The sequence below is a fragment of the Carassius gibelio genome, chromosome A17 (assembly GCF_023724105.1).
Source record: "Carassius gibelio isolate Cgi1373 ecotype wild population from Czech Republic chromosome A17, carGib1.2-hapl.c, whole genome shotgun sequence".
NCBI lineage: Eukaryota > Metazoa > Chordata > Actinopteri > Cypriniformes > Cyprinidae > Carassius > Carassius gibelio.
In genome coordinates, this window is record NC_068387.1 from 1,579,114 (window position 1) to 1,602,346 (window position 23,233).

A 23,233-nucleotide genomic window follows, 5' to 3' on the forward strand; every position below is an offset into this window, starting at 1 on the left:
TATATATATATATATATATATATACAGTACAGAATATAAATATGACGTATTTTAAGTTGTTTCATACTTTTTTGTTATGTACAGTACAGACCAAAAGTTTGGACACACCTTCTCATTCAAAGAGTTTTCTTTATTTTCATGACTATGAAAATTGTAGAGTCACACTGAAGGCATCAAGGGCTATTTGACCAAGAAGGAGAGTGATGGGGTGCTGCGCCAGATGACCTGGCCTCCACAGTCACCGGACCTGAACACAGTCGAGATGGTTTAGGGGTGAGCTGGACTGCAGACAGAAGGCAAAAGGGCCAACAAGTGCTAAGCATCTCTCGGGGAACCCCTTCAAGACTGTTGGAAGACCATTTCAGGGGACTAGCTCTTGAAGCTCATCAAGAGAATGCCAAGAGTGTGCAAAGCAGTAATCAAAGCAAAAAGTGGCTACTTTGAAGAACCAAGAATATTACATATTTTCGGTTGTTTCACACTTTTTTGTTATGTATATAATTCCATATATAATTCCACATGTGTTAATTCATAGTTTTGATGCCTTCAGTGTGAATCTACAATTTTCATAGTCATGAAAATAAAGAAAACTCTTTGAATGAGAAGGTGTGTCCAAACTTTTGGTCTGTACTGTACATAACAAAAAAGTATGAAACAACTGAAAATACGTCATATTTATATTCTATACTCTGAGAGAGAGAGAGAGAGAGAGAGTGTGTGTGTGTGTGTGTGTGTGAGAGAGAGAGAGAGAGAGAGAGAGAGAGTGTGTGTGTGTGTGTGTGAGAGAGAGAGAGAGGGAGAGAGAGTGTGTGTGTGTGTGTGTGAGAGAGAGAGAGAGGGAGAGAGAGAGAGGAGAAATGTAACAAAGTTTAATGTTGTATGTAAACTGTGTTTGAGAGAGAGAAAGAGGTGTTCAGAGAGGAGTCTGTTGGATGTTTAGCTGTTATTTGTTTTATGGACTCAATGTTGAAAATGTAAAACATTTCAAACACTGTTGGCAGAAGTGAAAAATAAATAATTTTAGGAAGTTACAATTTTGTTTGATTCCATGATGTATTTTACTGAACATGAGTATTTAGAATGCAAATCCAAATTATTTTAATTTACTGACAGTTACTTATATCTTGTCTTTTAACTTTATTAAGATCAGATTCTGCAGGTAAAATAACAATATTAAGGTGACTTGACTTGGACTTGACTTGACATAGCTTGTGACTTGACTTGACTTGACTTGCCCAAGAAAAAAATTCTTGGGACTTACTTGAGACTTGAAGGTTAAGACTTGAGACTTACTTGAGACTTGCACATGTGTGACTTGGTCCCATCTCTGCGCAACAGTAACGCAACCGGAAACTATGACGCTTGTGCTCGCAAAATGTTTCTTGTGCGCACACAATAGGCTGTATCATCACGTAAATTTTATATGTATGGTTTTTTTTTGTTTTTTTTTCAGAGCCTGCCAGCCCTGGTCCTGAACGTGATACCACAATGGAAGTAGACAGCAGTGATGTGAACAGTGATAGCAGTGGTGGTCTGGATGATTCAGAGGAACCAACCACTCTAGAAGACAAGCTCTTCTTTGGACCCTTCATGGACCGTGAGAAAGATGAAGAACATGTGAAAACCATCAGGTATATGCTCTGGATAATAAATACTATAAAATACCTACAAAACAATCATGGGTTCTTCTTCCTGTTACTTAAATTCATTACTTCAGATTTATGTTGCCTCTAGAAGCTTGCCTTCAGCGAGTGAACGTTACTTATGCCAGCTAAAGCGCTATTTAAATGTAACAAGTAATCATTATTATTCTGGTAGCACTTTATTTTACAGTCCTGTTCCTCATGTACATACTATGTACTTATTATAGTAATTACAATAACTATGTAATAACTAGGTACTAACCCTGAACCCACCCCTAAACCTAACCCTACCCCATGAAGTTACCTTGTATTACCAGAACTTTCTTAGATAAATAGACTGTAAGTACACTATAAGTACATGTTACTACACGTACTGTAAAATAAAGTGCAACCATTATTCTTTATAGTGGCATCCCAATGAAACACAAAGTCACTTTCAGACTTCAGGGAAGTCATGGCCTAATGGTTAGAGAATCAGTCTCGTAACCCGAAGGTTGGGAGTTTGAGTCTTGGGCCGGCAGGGATCGTAGGTGGGGAGAGTGAATGTACAGCGCTCTCTCCCACCTTCAATACCACGACTGAGCTTCCCTTGAGCACCAAACCCCCAACTGCTCCTCGGGCACCACAGCATAAATGGCTGCCCACTGCTCCGGGTGTGAGTTCACGGAGTGTGTGTGTTCACTGCTGTGTGTGTGCACTTAAATGTGTTTTGGGTTAAATTCAGAGCACTAATTAGCACTTGTATATAGTTGCACTTTTGTTGTTTTGTTTGCCTCAGTTGTCATAATTTGTAAGTCACTTTGGATAAAACCATCTGCTGGTGAACTATCGAGTCAATAAATGTTCTTGATCAATGATCCACATCAACACTATCGATCACTGCCATTTCTCATATCTTCTTTAAGCCCCTCTACCAGCACCAATATCCCCCTGATCCGTGTGGTGCAATCCATCAAACACACCAAGCGAAGGAGCTCCACTGTGGTCAAAGAGGGCTGGATGGTGCATTACACCAATCAAGACAATCTTGTGAGATTTTATTCCATATACACGTTTATTTATTTACGTGATTTATGCACTTGATTAGAAAGAATTTTAGAAGTTCACCAGTAGGATGAACACAAACGTTTTTTTTTAAACAATTCAGTCCCTTGACTAATTAATAATATTGAAGCCATCATTCATTAACCAATCTTCAATCTCTAAAAACACAAACATTCCGTTTAAATGTTGGACAATTTCTATTTGTATACATCTCAAATCTCCACGTCCAACTATACATTGCATAATGTACCCATGACCCATCCCATATTTATCACAATTATACAGTTAAGCAATTTAATGAATAGTTAAATATACTCCAGGTCTTAAAATATACTCCACAAGATATTTAAGATGGATGCGATCAATTATAATTCATTAAAGTAAAATAAAACGATCTAATTCCTCATCCATACAATTTGGAGCCAGAGATCATCAAAAAAATTTCTTGTTTTTAATATGTCTTTATTCATATTACATGATCCGAAAACCTCGTCTATACCTATAAATTCCAATTGTTTGATGTAATTTCCCAGCTCGTTGAAATGTCTGGCTACTTATGCTTGATTTATGTTCATTAACTCGCAATTTCTGACTGACTCAGTTATTTTCTTATACAGATGCTTTTAAAATAATTAGCATATTGTGATAAAAGTTCATTATTTTCCAGTCACCCGGATCCAGTACGTATCCAAACCAGATGGTGGATCAGCACCTAGAAAGGACCTCTACTGCCCTGAAAGACAGCGGAGACCAGGACAACTAGAGCCCCAGATACAGATCCCCTGTAAAGACCTTGTCTCAGAGGACCACCAGGACAAGACCATAGGAAACAGATGATTCTTCTGCACAATCTGACTTTGCTGCAGCCTGGGATTGAACTACTGGTTTCATCTGGTCAGAGGAGAACTGGCCCCCCAACTGAGCCTGGTTTCTCCCAAGGTTTTTTTCTCCATTCTGTCACCGATGGAGTTTCGGTTCCTTGCCTGCTTAGTTTGGGTCACTTCATCTACAGCGATATCATTGACTTGATTGCAAATAAATGCACAGACACTATTTAAACTGAACAGAGATGACATAACTGAATTCAATGATGAACTGCCTTTAACTATCATTTTGCATTATTGAGACACTGTTTTCCAAATGAATGTTGTTCAGTGCTTTGACGCAATGTATTTTGTTTAAAGCACTATATAAATAAAGGTGATTGATTGATTGATTGATTCCATAATGTAATGATAAAAATTTAACTTTCATATATTTTAGATTCATTGCACACCAACTGAAATATTTCAGGTCTTTTATTGTTTTAATACTGATGATTTTGGCATACAGCTCATGAAAACCCAAAATTCTTATCTAAAAAAATTAGCATATCATGAAAAGGTTCTCTAAACGAGCTATTAACCTAATCATCTGAATCAACTAATTAACTCTAAACACCTGCAAAAGATTCCTGAGGCTTTTAAAAACTCCCACCCTGGTTCATTACTCAAAACCGCAATCATGGGTAAGACTGCCAACCTGACTGCTGTCCAGAAGGCCATAATTGAAACCCTCAAGCGAGAGGGTAAGACACAGAAAGAAATTTTTGAACGAATAGGCTGTTCCCAGAGTGCTGTATCAAGGCACCTCAGTGGGAAGTCTGTGGGAAGGAAAAAGTGTGGCAAAAAACGCTGCACAACGAGAAGAGGTGACCGGACCCTGAGGAAGATTGTGGACTGAGTATAGAGTAGAAACATCCAGAGCCACCGTGCACAGGCGTTGCAGGAAATGGGCTACAGGTGCCGCATTCCCCAGGTCAAGCCACTTTTGAACCAGAAACAGCGGCAGAAGTGCCTGACCTGGGCTACAGAGAAGCAGCACTGGACTGTTGCTCAGTGGTCCAAAGTACTTTTTTCGGATGAAAGCTAATTTTGCATGTAATTCGGAAATCATGGTTCCAGAGTCTGGAGGAAGACTGGGGAGAAGGAAATTCCAAAATGCCTGAAGTCCAGTGTCAGGTATCCACAGTCAGTGATGGTCTGGGGTGCCATGTCACCTGCTGGTGTTGGTCCACTGTGTTTTATCAAGGGAAGGGTCAATGCAGCTAGCTTTCAGGAGATTTTGGAGCACTTCATGCTTCCATCTGTTGAAAAGCTTTATGGAGATGAAGATTTCGTTTTTCAGCACGACCTGGCACCTGCTCACAGTGCCAAAACCACTGGTAAATGCTTTACTGACCATGGTATTACTGTGCTCAATTGGCCTGCCAACTCTCCTGACCTGAACCCCATAGAGAATCTGTGGGATATTGTGAAGAGAAAGTTGAGAGACGCAAGACCCAACACTCTGGATGAGCTTAAGGCCACTATCAAAGCATCCTGGGCCTCCATAACACCTCAGCAGTGCCACAGGCTGATTGCCTCCATGCCACGCCGCACTGAAGCAGTCATTTCTGCAAAAGGATTCCCGACCAAGTATTGAGTGCATAACTGAACATAATTATTTGAAGGTTGACTTTTTTTGTATTAAAAACACTTTTCTTTTATTGGTCGGATGAAATATGCTAATTTTTTGAGATAGGAATTTTGGGTTTTCATGAGCTGTATGCCAAAATCATCAGTATTAAAACAATAAAATACCTGAAATATTTAAGTTGGTGTGCAATGAATCTAAAATATATGAAAGTTTATTTTTATCATTACATTATGGAAAATAATGAACTTTTATCACAATATGCTAATTTTTTGAGAAGGACCTTTTTGTTTATTTATATAGTGCGTTAAACAAAATACATTGCGTCAAAGCACTGAACAACATTCATTTGGAAAACAGTGTCTCAATAATGCAAAATGATAGTTAAAGGCAGTTCATCATTGAATTCAGTTATGTCATCTCTGTTCAGTTTACATAGTGTCTGTTTTTATTTGCAATCAAGTCAATGATATCGCTGTAGATGAAGTGACCCCAACTAAGCAAGCCAGAGGCGACAGCGGCAAGGAACCGAAACTCCATCGGTGACAGAATGGAGAAAAAAACCTTGGGAGAAACCAGGCTCAGTTGGGGGGCCAGTTCTCCTCTGACCAGACGAAACCAGTAGTTCAATTCCAGGCTGCAGCAAAGTCAGATTGTGCAGAATAATAATTTGTTTCCTGTGGTCTTGTCCTGGTGGTCCTCTGAGACAAGGTCTTTACAGGGGATCTGTATCTGGGGCTCTAGTTGTCCTGGTCTCCGCTGTCTTTCAGGGCAGTAGAGGTCCTTTCTAGGTGCTGATCCACCATCTGGTCTGGATACGTACTGGATCCGGGTGACTGCAGTGACCCTCTGATCTGGACACAGACTGGATCTGGTGGCCACAGTGACCTCGGAACAAGAGAGAAACAGACAAATATTAGCGTAGATGCCATTCTTCTAATGATGTAGAAAGTACGGTGTTATGTGAAGTGTTTCCGGTTCCGGTTTACCTAATTAATGCAGCCTAAAAATCCTTTAACGGATTTGGATATTAAAAGCATATTAGTATGTTATGTGTATGCCAGGTTAAAGAGATGGGTCTTTAATCTAGATTAAAACTGCAAGAGTGTGTCTGCCTCCCGAACAATGTTAGGTAGGTTATTCCAGAGTTTAGGCGCCAAATAGGAAAAGGATCTGCCGCCCGCAGTTGATTTTGATATTCTAGGTATTATCAAATTTTGAGTTTTGAGAACGTAAGCAGACGTAGAGGAGTATAATGTAAAAGGAGCTCATTCAAATACTGAGGTGCTAAACCATTCAGGGCTTTATAAGTAATAAGCAATATTTTAAAATCTATACGATGTTTGATAGGGAGCCAGTGCAGTGTGGACAGGACCGGGCTAATATGGTCATACTTCCTGGTTCTAGTAAGAACTCTTGCTGCTGCATTTTAGACTAGCTGTAGTTTGTTTACCAAGCGTGCAGAACAACCACCCAATAAAGCATTACAATAGTCTAACCTTGAAGTCATAAATGCATGGATTAACATTTCTGCATTTGACATTGAGAGCATAGGCCGTAATTTAGATATATTTTTGAGATGGAATAATGCAGTTTTACAAATGCTAGAAACGTGGCTTTCTAAGGAAAGATTGCGATCAAGTAGCACACCTAGGTTCCTAACTGATGACGAAGAATTGACAGAGCAACCATCAAGTCTTAGACAGTGTTCTAGGTTATTACAAGCATAGTTTTTAGGCCCTATGATTAACACCTCTGTTTTTTCTGAATGTAGCAGTAAGAAATTACTCGTCATCCAATTTTTTATATCGACTATGCATTCCATTAGTTTTTCAAATTGGTGTGTTTCACCGGGCTGCGAGGAAATATAGAGCTGCGTATCATCAGCATAACAGTGAAAGCTAACACCATGTTTCCTGATGATATCTCCCAAGGGTAACATATAAAGCGTGAAGAGTAGCGGCCCTAGTACTGAGCCTTGAGGTACTCCATACTGCACTTGTGATCGATATGATACATCTTCATTCACTGCTACGAACTGATGGCGGTCATATAAGTACGATTTAAACCATGCTAATGCACTTAAGGACCTGTGTATATATCTTTTGGCAAGGACATTTTAAAGGGATACTCCACCCCATAATTAAAATGTTATCATTAATCACTTACCCCCATGTCGTTCCAAACCCGTAAAAGCTTCGTTCATCTTTGGAACATGATTTTAAGATATTTTCATATCTTAAATTAGACTGTATTGTCTAAAATCAAAAAAAGTATGTAAAGCATCGTCAGAATAGTCCATCTGCCATCAGTGGTTCAACCATAATGTTATGAAGTGACATCGGTTGAACCTGGGGGTGATTGACAAAATTTTTTATTTTGGGGTGGACTATGCCTTTTACATATAGATCACGTTATGAGTTGAACAGTTAATACAAAATGTAATTTTAAAGCATTTCCATGTTCTTGGACATATAATCTGTTTACACTTTTTTTCTCCTAACTACATCCGAATTTACCAACATATCTGAGAGGTTACATGATATTTTGTTTTTTAAACAGTGGGTGTTACTGGATTTTATCATTCAGAGATTCATCAGCTGAAAATATATGCCAGGGTTTATAAATAATTTATTTTATTGTATTACTATGCTTATTGTATGTCAAAGAACAATTTTCTGAATTGTTTTTTATTTATTTTTTTGTGTGTGTGTTTTTCTATTTTCAGTGTCTATTCTGTTTATTATCCTTTTCTAATGTTTTATTTAATGCAACGATTTTAATGCGAAATCATTGAAATAGTAATTTTACCTGTTCATAAAACTCACATGTAGCACTAATTACATTTTAATCTACACCAGTGGTTCCCAACCTTTTTCAACTCGTGGCCCACATAACCAAACACATATGTTTGCACGCCCCACTACAAGAAAATTAACTGACCCTGCTATTTTTGGGTTAATAACTTAGAACTCAGAAGCTAGATTGTTAACTGTCTTTATTGAATGAACTGGCAATGAACAGAAAATAACTTGGGCTGGCACCGCTCAAAAAAATGGGAAAACTAGATCCAGGCAGAACTCGGCAGCAGGTAGACAGTCAGTGGTGCAAGCAGTCAGGAGGGAACATGTTGACAGCCATTTATGCATGGTTGAATTTGTTGCTCTGTAGCATATGCAGCAAAAATATCTAAGATAAATATGGCGGATTATTCTTAAACCAAACAGCGAGCTTGAAAAGTGGAAGCATAGTTACAGTTTAATATATTTTTTTTTGTTAATTAATTATATACAACCCGAATCCAAAAAAGTTGGGACACTGTACAAATTGTGAATAAAAAAGGAATGGAATAATTTACAAATCGCAAAAAAATTATATTTGATTCACAATAAAATATAGATAACATATCAAATGTTGAAAGTGAGACATTTTGAAATGTCATGCCAAATATTGACTCATTTTGGATTTCATGAGAGCTACACATTCCAAAAAAGCAGGGACAGTTAGCAATAAGAGGCCTGAAAAGTTAAATGTACATGTGAAGAACAGCTGGAGGACCAATTTTCAACTTATTAGGTCAACTGGCAACATGATTGGGTATAAAAAGAGCCTCTCAGAGTGACAGTGTCTCTCAGAAGTCAAAATGGGCAGAGGATCAACAATTCCCCCAATGCTGCAGCAAAAAATAGTGGAGCAATATCAGAAAGGAGTTTCTCAGACAAAAATTGCAAAGAGTTTGAAGTAATCATCATCTACAGTGCATAATATCATCCAAAGATTCAAAGAATCTGGAACAATCTCTGTGTGTAAGGGTCAAGGCCGGAAAACCATACTGGATGCCCTTCGGGCCTTAGACGGCACTGCATCACATACAGGAATGCTTCTGTAATGGAAATCACAACATGGGCACAGGAATACTTCCAGAAAACAATCCACTGTGCCATTTGCTGTTGCCAGCTAAAACTCTATAGGTCAAAAAAGAAGCCATATCTAAACATGATGAGGCACTTTCTCTGGGCCAAGGCTCATTTAAAATGGACTGTGGCAAAGTGGAAAACTGTTCTGTGGTCAGACGAATCAAAATTTGAAGTTCTTTATGGAAATCTGAGACTATATGTCATCCGGACTAAAGAGGACAAGGACAACCCAAGTTGTTATCAGCGCTCAGTTCAGAAGCCTGCAACTCTGATGGTATGGAGTTGCATGAGTGCGTGTGGTATGGGCAGCTTACATGTCTGGAAAGGCACAATCAATGCTGAAAGGTATATCCAAGTTCTAGAACAACATATGCTCCCATCCAGATGTCGTCTCTTTCAGGGAAGACCTTGCATTTTCCAACATGACAATGCCACACGACATACTGCATCAATTACAACATCATGGCTGTGTAGAAGAAGGATCCGGGTGCTGAATTGGCCAGCCTGCAGTCCAGATCTTTCACCCATAGAACATATTTGGCGAATCATAAAGAGGAAGATTGGACAAAGACCTAAGACATTTGAGCAACTAGAAGCCTGTGTTAGACAAGAATGGGACAACATTCCTATTCCTAAACTTGAGCAACTTGTCTCCTCAGTCCCCAGACGTTTTCAGACTGTTATAAAAAGAAGGGGGTTGACACATAGTAAACATGGCCTTGTCCCAAATTTTTTTGTGATGTGTTGATGCCATAAAATTTAAAATCAACTTATTTTCCCCTTAAAATTATACATTTTCTCAGTTTAAACATTAGATATGTCATCTATGTTGTATTCTGAAAAAAATATTGAAATTTGAATCTTCCACATCATTGCATTCTGTTTTTATTCACAATTGTGTCTCATCTTTTTTGGAATCGGGTTTGTGTATATATATATATATATATATATATATATATATATATAATATTAGGGGTGTAACGATATCACAAATCGAAACGAAAGATCGCGATACACCACCCACGACATGAATCGTGTAACTATCATGGCGTACCGCGGGACTCTCACGCATTGTTGAGGTTAATGTCACTTATCTCTTACTAACTAATCTATTAATTTAATAAATTTTATTTCCATACATTTGATTAAATTGTAATGGTAACAACTAATAAGAGCTTTTTAAATGCTTTTTGATATCTGTTTTCCAAGTGCATGTCATGTCACGTGACTTGGGAGTGAGCGTCACACTCGGTTACTACTGCATACGCAGGATAGAAGCCTCAAAAACAGGAAACTTTGCCACTGCCTTCAGAATGAAGCTACAAGCTAACTCTTACCCGTGCTCAAACAATTACATAGGCAATGGGTGTTTTCATGGCACTAGATATGCAGCCGTTTTCTTTTGTTGAGAATGATGGATATCATTCATAACTCATACAAAAATGAACCGGCACTCAGTGAAAACATGCCTCACAGACATAATAAATATATCTATAGAAAGCTGTAAATGACTACTTAACGAAATAAAACTAATCTAAAACAAAAACTCTCATTATATTCATAATCTGTCAAGATACTCTTCTTGGCGCGTCTAACGAGGAAATCGATTGCAACACAGACTCAGAAAACACTAGTTTATAATTAAATAATTCAAATATCTCCCTACTATTTACCATTGTCACATTTATGGTAATTACTTTTGCCGGTTCTTTGCGGCAAGCTTAAGCCTTTTGCGTGTATTTGAACGCAGAACTGTTCAACTGCGCTGCTGCTGCGGGACACTGAACACCGTCGAGTCACTCTACACAGACGCAGTAGTGCTGTCTCGCGTTGTTTCCACCAATGCAGCAATTTTGTTTCATCACATTAATGGATGTCTAAAGTATAAAAGTAAGGAGAAGTATAAAACAAGCAGTAGGCCCGGCCCGCGTCTGAACTATGACGTGAAAATTGGTCTCAGAGGAGCAGTTAGATGTGGCATCCAGCAGTAATGATCCTCCAGCAAAAAAGGTACCAATCTCTGGACTGTTTGGAAAGTTATGCCGCGTTTCCACCGCAGGAACTTTACCCAGGAACTAGGGACTATGGCCTGGTACTCGGTGTGTTTCCACCGCAGGAACCAGGAACTAAATAAAGTTCCGGGTAAAAAAATGCCCCTCAGAAAGTCCCTGCTGGCGAGGTGGTACTTTTTCAAAGTTCCGGAACTTTCGGGGGTGGGACTTGGGCCCTAAACATCCTGATTGGTTGAGTTCACGCTGCATTGGTTGAGTTCAACCACCATTTATTCGGATCATTTTCAAAATATTACTGTTGTTTGTCATGAAATGTAATCTTAAAAGTATTTCAGGCGAGAATGTATGTAGTTGTTTAAAACTCAAATCTTTGGTTTATTTGTAAAGACAGAGCCTATTTAAAAATGTGTTTCGCTGATCTCGGAGACGGTGAGCTCCAAGCGATCAGTGGAAGCACATTGCTTATGTATCCGCCTAGAGCACTCTCAACTCGGCTAGACCTTCTGATATGTGCCGCTGGCTTTGATGTCTTATTAGTGGTTTAACATAAAATATAATTAGTTTTGGGTAAATCTAACAGGTTATCTTTGGTCTGTATTCAATTTATCTATATGTTAAAATGAAAATAAAAAAGGCTAATTTATATAATATTTAGTTATAACTTCAGTCAGCTGACCATGGCTACTGCAATTTTCCTTTCTGTATATTTACCATAAAACGAAATAAGATATCAAATACCACTGCCTCCTTTCGTTTTCATTTAAACATAATGAATGAGCTACAGAAATGTACTTAGTTCAGGGATATGTGAATATATATATATATATATTAGGGGTGTAACGATACGCGTATTCGTATTGAACCGTTCGGTACGACGCTTTCGGTTCGGTACGCGGTACGCATTATGTATACCGAACGGTTCGTTGGAGTAATTAATTATATTTGAAAAAAAAAAAAAAAAGAGAGAGAAAGAAATATAATGATATGCGTTCAACAAGGTAGCCCAATAACCCAAACAACGTAACAGGCAACGCCCCTGACACTCCCGAAGAAGAAAAAACACCATCTTATATGTTTATGTTAGGCTACTCAGCAGGCGCTCGCTCACTCAGTACACGCTGAAGGCTCGTTGCAAAATAGCCAATGCGTTTAACAGACTAGAAATGAGAAGATCCTCCAATAACCAACAGGTCTGGTGTTTGGGTGCACTTTGGATTCCCTTTAAGCTATAATGGTGATGGCAAGAGAGTGGTGGATAAAAAAACAACGGTATGTCGCATCTGCAACATGACAGGGTACACCAGCGGGATTAAAAAAAAAAAAAAAAAAAACCCAGCGGGAATATCTGGGATATATGCGTCAGTACTATCTGGGAAAAGACGAAAAAAAGGAGAAACATGCACGCAGCAAACTATCCCTGCAGCATTTAGACACTATAGCTTACAGGGAATCCAACCCAAACACCAGACCTGTTGGTTATTTTAGGATCTTATATTTCTGGTCTGTTAAATGCATTAGACATTTTGCAACGAGCCTTCAGCGCGTGCTGAGTGAGCGAGCGCCTTAGGGGCTGTTCACATATCGTGCCTAAAAACGCATGGAAAACGCTAAGCGCGTCTTTCTCCTCCTTTCCAAAGCGCTCGGGCAGAAGCGCTCATGAGGCGTCTGTCTTTGCTAAGCAACAATGACGTGCTCTCTCCATGAGACGCGGAAATTTCAGCGAAGGATAAATGGATTTGCAGCTCTAAAAATCGCTTGCAGTAGCTCTGCTACTGAATTTATTTCAAAATTGCAATCCATATACAACTATGATCAGCTGTTCCTTCATCTTGGCTGAGCTCTCAACGTTGTTACGGGAAAGGATGAAGCTGATTGGTTGGTTCTTGTCACATGACCCGCGGTGCGCTTGCGGCATTCTGAAAAGTTGAGATGTTTTTACATTTTGCTGTATCTTAAACGTATCGAACCGAACCGAACCGAACCGTGACATCAGTGTATCGTATCGAACCGAACCGTGAATTTTGTGAACCGTTACACCCCTAATATATATATATATATACGAAAGGAGGCAGTGGTATTTGATATCCTATTTCGTTTTATTGTAAATATACATAGAGGAAAATTGCAGTAGCCATGGTCAGCTGACTGAAGTTATCAATTACGCTGCTGTTTGCAGAATTACGGGATTCACGTCGTCGCGGACATCACACTCCCGAATCGAATGCACGATGTCTGAAATACCGAGGATGCACGTCCAAAATCAGCGTACTTTGTATTGAGAAACGCGCGCAGACCTACATCACCAGTCTATTTGCCTAATCTTCCTGGTACTTTACACCGCGGTGGAAACGCAGAAAGCAACAGGTCTGGGGGATAAAAAGTTCCTGGGAAAAAAAGTTCCTGGTACAAATGTTCCGGGTAATTTTGGTGAAAACGCAGCATTATTTCCAGTGGAGCCACTCCTGCACCCCGTAATGTTTGTCATATGAAATGTCTCCAAATGGTGAAAGATACTTATATATATATATATATTTTACTTATAATATATTTAACCTGTTAACTGTCACTCACGTTTTTGAAGATAGACTTGAATGTGCATGATACAAACCTAAATTTTTATAATTCATGACTGAAAACATTTTTTTACATGATTTTGATGTGCCATTTACATGGTAATGCAATGTCTGTTTTTAAAATGGGTTTTAAAGGATGAATTTTGAGATTTTAATTTTTCAAGTGATATATAACTTCTGATGATTTCTAAAGTGTGAAAAAGGCAATGAGGAAGTCTTTTTTTTAGGTCAAAGGTCAAAGCTCCTTTTGTAATGTAGATTTCTGAGGGTGCACTCTTGTCATAAATTAATCTATTACTTTTCCTACATAATTTTTAACAAAAAATATTGGTATGATATATATTTGGGAGTCTTAGACCTTTCCAACGATATATAGATATATGTCAAGATTAGATTAGATTTGATTGTAATATAGTATAGTCAATTACTAGTAAAATAAATAATATATATATATATATATATATATATATATATATATATATATATATATATATATATATAATATTATTTATTTTACTAGTAATTGGCGGCCCACCTGCAATACCACCCACTAGGGGGCCGCGGCCCATAGGTTGAAAACCACTGATCTACACAATTGACTAATCGGTAAACTTTAACAGGAGGATAAGTATCTACAGCCAGTATAATATTTTTAGGGTTCAGTCCCAAAGGACTTGGTTCAAGGACTCAGAATAAAGACAAAACAAGGCCAGTGAAAAATCTGTTAAGCGGATCTTGATATCTAATACAGTGTTGCCATGGCAACGTGTCAAACTTAATCTGTTCTGGTGATTTTGAGGCAGATAAAATGCTCAGAATTACATGAAACACAAAATACGTATTAGTATTAATGACTGATAGACCATGGCAAAAACTCATAAAAGGGTGTGGAAGAGGTACTCTATAGCTCCACCTTTTGTTAAAACTTGGGGGTTAGTTAGCTACAGACACCAAACTCTGTACATAATTTGTTATTATCAAGATGGACAACTTTCTAATTAACAGTCATCTGCTATGACCAACAGGAAGTCGGCTATTTTTATTTGAATATAGATTTTTGGTCAAATATAGCTGTGAATTAATGCATACCGTTCAGAGAAAAATTACACACCATACTTTTGTGTACATGATGCCAAAATATTGAGGAACTTAAATTACAAATTAATTTTGGATAGTCTGAACGGTTTTGTCGTGGAGATATATTAAAATAACAGTAAAAAAGGAACCAGTAAATATCTTATTTTTTTAAAGTGCAGCTTCCAAACACTTCCAAAAATTTTTACATATAGAAGACAAGTCATTCTGAGGAAATATGCATAGTTTCACGGTGTGTGTGTGTGTGTGTATGTGTGTTGGGTGTATGTGTTGACTGAGCTAGTGGGAGGGGCTGGGTGACAGAGAGAGAGAGAGAGAGAGAGAGAGAGAGAGAGAGACTTAAACATCTCTTGAATCACCAGAAAAAAAATCTGTATTTTAGTTTAATTTGTGTTGTTTTTGTTGTTGCTTATGGTGTTTTTATTAATTTTTTTTATTTATTTATTTTTTCATTAAAGCTTAAGAAATCTCTTAGGCCTTATCCTTTTCTGACACTTATAGGGATTTAAAAATACAAAAAATTATATTTGTGTTGCAAATAACTCATTTGATAATGACCTATGACCGACATCCTGTGACATGATTTATCTGAATTTACACAATCTTATGGATGTAACAGTAAAACAGTTCAGCTCAGAAATGAAGACTAAGCTGTAATGCAAGCAAAACTATTTCACAAATGCTTATAGGTCAACAAAATGATTACAAAACACTTATAAATCATTAAAGGATTTGGTACCACTGTAAAATAATGTCTCATTTTTTAACATTATTAAATGCATTAGTAACACTTTATAATAACTGCACTCATTAGCTAAGCATTAGCAAATAGTCAGTTCATTCTTTATAAAGTTTCATCCCGAAATTAATAGTCATTAGTAAGCAGTTCAGAAATACAGAAATAACCTGCTCTTGATTTATAAGCACATTTATTACAAAGGAGATTAAATTCTCAGTTATCTTCCTAAGAAAAATAAATACATAAATAAACAAACAAACAAACAGAATACAGAGTGATACAGAACTCAGAAATATTTATTTAAAAATGCAATAAAAGGAAACTGTGCACTTGAATTTTTTTTATATATATATATATATATATATATATATATATATATATATATATATATATATATATATATATATACTGCATATACTATAATTGCGTAGGTTTATATTAAAAAAAAATTATCAAGTGTATAGAATATATTCAGAACGCGGCAGCAAGATTAATTTTTAATGAGCCAAAAAGAATACACGTCACACCTCTGTTTATCAATTTGCACTGGCTTCCAATAGCTCCTCGCATAAAATTCAAGGCATTGATGTTTGCCTACAAAACTACCACTGGCTCTGCACCCATTTACCTAAATTCGTTACTTCAGACTTATGTGCCCTCTAGAAGCTTGCGTTCTGCAAGTGAACGTTGCTTGATTGTGCCATCCCAAAGAAGCAACAAAGTCACTTTTACGGACTTTTAAATTAAATGCTCCTTTCTGGTGGAATGAACTCCCAAACTCAATCCGAGCAGCTGAGTCCTTAGCCATTTTCAAGAATCGGCTTAAAACACATCTCTTCCATCTTTATTTGACCCTCTAACTTTAACACTCACTATTCTAATTCTATTCTTTAAAAAATCTAACTACCTTTCTAATCTTTTTGTATTCTATTTTCTTTTCATTTATTATGCAATTGTATATGTATGTTTGTGTGTATGTGTAAAGACCTCTAACTAGCTTGCTCTATTCTTTTATTTTTTTATTCTATCTGTTTTCTTTTTATTTATTATATTAGTTAAAAACCCATCCTACGTGTACTGTTAACCTAACTGAGACTTGTTATAGCACTTATATATCATTGCTCTTTTTGTTGTTTTTGATTGCTTCCACTGTCTTCATCTGTAAGTCGCTTTGGATAAAAGCGTCTGCTAAATGAATAAATGTAAATGTAATGTAAATGTATAGCTGTACAGTTTAATTTTTTGCATCTTGAGAAAAATATTTCTGTGTTCTGTATCCCTCTGTGTTGTGTTAACTTTTCTGTTTGGAAGATTAATGATCCTATAAATCTCCTTTGTGAATGCTTTAATATTTATAAATAGTTCTCACTTTAAATGAGATCACAAAAAAAGATGGCTGGCAACTAGTACACATACATTTACATTATAAAAAGTATGTAAAAAAAGTATGTAAATACAACGATTGCACTTTGCTCAAGAACAAAACATTTTAAGCTGTATTTATGAACTGCTTAATAATCTCTATTAAAGGAGTGCTATTATGCTTTTTCACTTTTTCAACTTTAGTTAGTCTGTTGCTGTTTCAGCATAAAAAATGTCTGCAAAGTTACAAAGCTCAAAGTCTGATTCAAAAGGAAATATTTTATTTAACAATTTTTTTTCAAAAACACTTTTCAAAAACTACAACGAACAACTTGTTTGGACTACAACAAATATTTTCCGGGATTTGTGATATATATACAAATATCGACAAATTGGATGAGACTTGGTTGAACTGCACTAGAGAAGGCAATGAGTGTGATATATATGTAATTGACTATGAAGGCCGGGTGAAGAAAAATAAAAATGTATTAATATATTCAGGTGTGCAGTATTATTAAGCATGTTTTCCTTTACTGATAAAATGAGCCAAAAAAGAGGTTTAACTCAGACTGAAAATTGATTAAATCCCCATGAGAAATATTCAAAATTAGAGCAATACAGTAATTGCAAAGTTAAGACATGAGTCAGAAGGGTCATAAAGAAAAAAAAAAATACAGGTGGGGAAGAACAGAAATACGTTAACTGCAAAATAATTAAGAATTAAAGTGAAGAATTATGTGTGAAACTATCAGGGAGCATTAAGTCAACAGCGCCACCATTTTTCAGACCTGCAACTTCCCTGGAGTCTCCAGAATTACAAGGTGTCAGGTGCTGAGAGACTTTGCTTGAGTAAAAAAAAAAAGACTTAGAATAACATAAAGTATTGTGAAATAGCCTACTATATATTAAGACTTTTTTATATACAGTATTGTTCAAAATAATAGCAGTACAATATGACTAACCAGAATAATCAAGGTTTTTCGTATATTTTTTTATTGCTACATGGCAAAAAAGTTACCAGTAGGTTCAGTAGATTCTCAGAAAACAAATGAGACCCAGCATTCATGATATGCACGCTCTTAAGGCTGTGCAATTGGGCAATTAGTTGAATTAGTTGAAAGGGGTGTGTTCAAAAAAATAGCAGTGTGGCATTCAATCACTGAGGTCATCAATTTTGTGAAGAAACAGGTGTGAATCAGGTGGCCCCTATTTAAGGATGAAGCCAACACTTGTTGAACATGCATTTGAAAGCTGAGGAAAATGGGTCGTTCAAGACATTGTTCAGAAGTACAGCGTACTTTGATTAAAAAGTTGATTAAAGAGGGGAAAACCTATAAAGAGGTGCAAAAAATGATAGGCTGTTCAGCTAAAATGATCTCCAATGCCTTAAAATGGAGAGCAAAACCAGAGAGATGTGGAAGAAAACGGAAGACAACCATCAAAATGGATAGAAGAATAACCAGAATGGCAAAGGCTCAGCCAATGATCACCTCCAGGATGATCAAAGACAGTCTGGAGTTACCTGTAAGTACTGTGACAGTTAGAAGACGTCTGTGTGAAGCTAATCTATTTTCAAGAATCCCCCGCAAAGTCCCTCTGTTAAAAAAAAGGCATGTGCAGAAGAGGTTACAATTTGCCAAAGAACACATCAACTGGCCTAAAGAGAAATGGAGGAACATTTTGTGGACTGATGAGAGTAAAATTTTTCTTTTTGGGTCCAAGGGCCACAGGCAGTTTGTGAGACGACCCCCAAACTCTGAATTCAAGCCACAGTACACAGTGAAGACAGTGAAGCATGGAGGTGCAAACATCATGATATGGGCATGTTTCTCCTACTATGGTGTTGGGCCTATTTATCGCATACCAGGGATCATGGATCAGTTTGCATATGTTAAAATACTTGAAGAGGTCATGTTGCCCTATGCTGAAGAGGACATGCCCTTGAAATGGTTGTTTCAACAAGACAATGACCCAAAACACACTAGTAAACGGGCAAAGTCTTGGTTTCAAACCAACAAAATTAATGTTATGGAGTGGCCAGCCCAATCTCCAGACCTTAATCCAATTGAGAACTTGTGGGGTGATATCAAAAATGCTGTTTCTGAAGCAAAACCAAGAAATGTGAATGAATTGTGGAATGTTGTTAAAGAATCATGGAGTGGAGTAACAGCTGAGAGGTGCCACAAGTTGGTTGACTCCATGCCACACAGATGTCAAGCAGTTTTAAAAAACTGTGGTCATACAACTAAATATTAGTTTAGTGATTCACAGGATTGCTAAATCCCAGAAAAAAAAAATGTTTGTACAAAATAGTTTTGAGTTTGTACAGTCAAAGGTAGACACTGCTATTTTTTTGAACACACCCCTTTCAACTAATTGCCCAATTTCACAGCCTTAAGAGCGTGCATATCATGAATGCTGGGTCTTGTTTGTTTTCTGACAATCTACTGAACCTACTGGTAACTTGTTTGCCACGTAGCAATAAAAAATATACTAAAAACCTTGATTATTCTGGTTAGTCACATTGTAGTGCTATTATTTTGAACAATACTGTATAGGCTTTATGGACAGATAGGTTTTGAATGACTCTTGAAGGACCAACACCACATCCTCTTGTACGACTGTTTGAAGAATTTATCTGGCAGTAAGTTTTAGGAGCAAATTTTTATTCCATCTCTTATTCATTTCCTGAAGATGTTACTCCTCTGGAACTGCTTGGTGACTTCAGCATCCACCTAGATAAACGCCAGGCTGTTGACTTCAACACACGAACATCTTCTAAAGCTACTCACAAATCAGGCAACCAACTGGACCTCATCTATACACCCTGTTGTTTCGTGGACAACACTTTATTTGCTCCACTGCACACCTCAGAGCACTTCCTCATTACTGCTAACCTCGCACTTACTCCTGAAGTGACACTCCAATGCAGGTCACCTTTCGACGGAACCTACGCTCACTCTCTCCATCTCGCCTATCTTCTGTGGTTACATCCTTACTTCCTTCACCCTCTCAGTTTTCAGCTCTGGACACAGTGCTACCGACACACTTTGCTCCACTCTAACCTCTTGCTTGGACAACTTTTGCCCATTTTCATCTAGACAAACACGCACCACCCCATCTGCTCCCTGGCTGTACGATGTTCTCCGTAACATCGCTCTAAACTCAGGGCTGCAGAGAGGAAATGGCATAAATCAAAAAACTCTACCGACCTCTGTGTATATCAGTCTCTCCTCTCTTCCTTCTCTGCAAATGTCTTCACTGCTAAAACATCATACAACTACAACAAAATTTACAACTGTTGTGACTTTCGCAAACTCTTCAAAACTTTCTCTTCTCTTTTTAATCTGCCTCCAGCTCCTCCTCCATCGACTCTTACAGCTGACGACTTCGCAGTTTTCTTCACAAATAAGACGCGAACCATTAATGACCAATTCTACAAACTGCAGACTGAGGATAACTTCACAACGACGAATGCACTCTCTCTTTCCTCCTCCTCTCCACTCTCAGAGACAGACTTTCCAAACTTATCCTGTCCAATCATCCTATTACTTGTCCACTTGATCCAATCCCCACTCACCTCCTTCAAGCGATTTCTTCTTCAGTCATACCTTCACCTTCTCACATTATCAACACCTCTCTTCACTGTGGAACATTTCCATCAGCATTTAAGCAGGCTCGGGTAAGCTCAATGCTTAAGAAACCATCTGTAAATCCAGCACTTTCTAGAAAAATACTGACCAGTATACCTTCTTCCATTCATTGCAAAGACACTTGAGCGAGTTGTGTTCAACCAGCTCTCTATGTTTCTTGTACAGAACAACCTCCTGGACAGAAACCAATCTGGCTTCAAAAGTGGCCACTCAACTGAGACTGCCCTGCTCTTGGTTACTGAAGCCCATGCGATTGGCAAGAGCAGCTTCCAAATCCTCAGTACTCATCTTGCTGGATCTGTCTGCTGCTTTTGGAACTGTTAATCACATGATTCTACTGCACGTGGTTGCGATCCGACAGTGTGTTCCAGGAGCAGTGCGTCTGCAGCAGAGCCGCGATCGTTTACGTACCGAGTCTATTTTTGCTGTGCTGCATGCGCTGAATTAAAGTGGGGTTTTAACTCGGAGGGAGTGTCAGCCACATTAAAAAAGTTAACAGCTTAAGTCATTTGTGGATTAATGCGTAATGGAGACGCAAACCGTTTAAAACGATTCAGTTAGATTTGGTGAACTGGTTCAAAAAGATCAGGTTACATCGAATGATTAATTCGCGAACTGGATATCACTAAACTGCTTTGATTTGAACTCTCTCACAACAGACACGGAAGAGAAGACAATGCTGAATAAAGTCATAGTTTTTGCTATTTTTGGACCAAAATGTATTTTCGATGCTTCAAAATATTCTAACTGACCCTCTGATGTCACATGGATTACTTTGATGATGTTTTTCTTACCTTTCTGGACATGGACAGTATACCGTACACACAGTTTCAATGGAGAGACTGAGAGCTCTCAGACTAAATCTAAAATATCTTAAACTGTGTTCCAAAGATAAATGGAAGCCTTGACCCCAGCCTCAGTCCATTCCTGAATCTATTTTGCGTGACAATCCTCATAAGGCTGCAGTTATCTCAGTTGGTTTTGCATCTTTTTCTTTCATACTTTTTCCTTCCACTCAACTTTCTGTTAACATACTTGGATACAGCACTCTGTGAACAGCTAGCTTCTTTAGCAATTAATGTTTGTGGCTTATTGTCCTTGTGAAGGGTGTCAATGATTGTCTTCAGGACAACTGTCAGATCAGCAATCTTCCCCATGATTGTGTAGCCAAGTGAACCATACTGAGAGACCGTTTTAAAGGCTCCGGGAACCTTTGCTGGTGTTTTGAGTTGATTAGCTGATTGGCATGTCACCATATTCAATTTTGTTGAGATAGTGAATTGGTGGGTTTTTGTTAAATGTGAGCCAAAATCATCACAATTACAGTTTTTCTAGGTCGCTTTGGTACATTTCTCGAATCAAACTCACAATTTGCAAAACAGTAAGTTCATTTCTCAAAACAACTCGTACAAATAGCAAAACACCATGGATTACCTGCAAAAGCCAATCTGCTGCTCAAAATCCTTAGTTAATCGCTCAAAAATAAATATCCGTGTCAATGAGCATGTCAGTATGGAGCCAAAAGAGTCTCAATAAAGATAAATGCACACACTGCATTCACATATGCACACATAGGATTCATACATGCACACACATAATTCATAAAAACACACACAGGATACACAAATGCGCACGAAATTCAGAAATGCACACACAAAATTTAAAAAGCACAGAAGATTCACAAATGCATACAAAATTCAGAAATACACACAACATTTACATATCCACTCAAGATTCACAAATGCACAGGACAAGATTCAGAAATGTATTTCTGATGCACACACACATACATTTTGATTTACAAACTGCTTGTGGTCTGTGAACTACACTGCATTTGTGTGTGAATTTTGAGACTCCTCTGACTTGGCTAGACACACAAATGCCTTTTTTTAAACAGGGAATGATCTGCAGCCAATCAGATATCTCCATTGTTTTAGCCAATCACAAGAATGCACCCCACGTGGGGGATTGTTTACTTATAAGCCAATCAGCAAACGACTCACTTTCCTCAGCGAACGATTCACTTGACTCACGCAGCGAACGACTCCCTTTCCTCAGCGAACGACTCACTTACCTTACGCAGCCGGCGACCCACTTTGCGCAGCCGGACACCCACTTTGTGCAGCAGGAGACTCACTTTCCGCAGCCGGAGAGTCACTTTCTTCTCGCAGCGAACGACTCACTTTCCTCATCGAACGACTCACTTTCCTCACGAGTCACGCAGCGAACGACTCACTTTCCTCAGCGAACGATTCACTTTCCTCACGAGTCACGCAGCGAACGACTCACTTTCCTCAGCGAACGATTCACTTTCCTCACGAGTCACGCAGCGAGCGACTCACTTTCTTCAGCGAACGATTCACATTCCTCACGCAGCGAAGTTGAGCAAACGACTCACGATCCTCACGCAGCTGGAAACCCACTTTTCGCAGCCGGAGAGTCACTTTCCTCTCTCAGCGGACCACTGACTCTCTCTTCATGTAGGGACCGAATATTATAATTAAAGTGACTTCTATATTGCATCCAAAAGAACATTTATATATATTTAAATATTCAAAAAGGTGTATTTTTTTTTTTACTTTCATTAAAATATTTCAATAAAATGAAATAATTGCCTATTGCAAATTTATGAATCCATGGTTAACTTTTATTCTGCAGTCACTGGGCTATATGTATTGAGACATTTTTTTATTTATATTTTGTAAAAAATAATAAAACATAAACCTGAATTGTAATCATTC

The 23,233-nt window shown here is 37.9% G+C and overlaps 1 protein-coding gene across 1 annotated transcript in view; it reads left to right on the forward strand.

Moving 5' to 3' along the window:
* Positions 1–23,233, forward strand: part of LOC128031483 (serine/threonine-protein kinase D3) — a 116,884-nt gene that overhangs the window by 74,892 nt on the left and 18,759 nt on the right. Inside the window, exons 8-9 of the mRNA XM_052619779.1 lie at positions 1,454–1,631; positions 2,549–2,672. Coding sequence (XP_052475739.1) covers positions 1,454–1,631; positions 2,549–2,672 — 302 coding nt within the window. The remainder of the gene's footprint in view (positions 1–1,453; positions 1,632–2,548; positions 2,673–23,233) is intronic.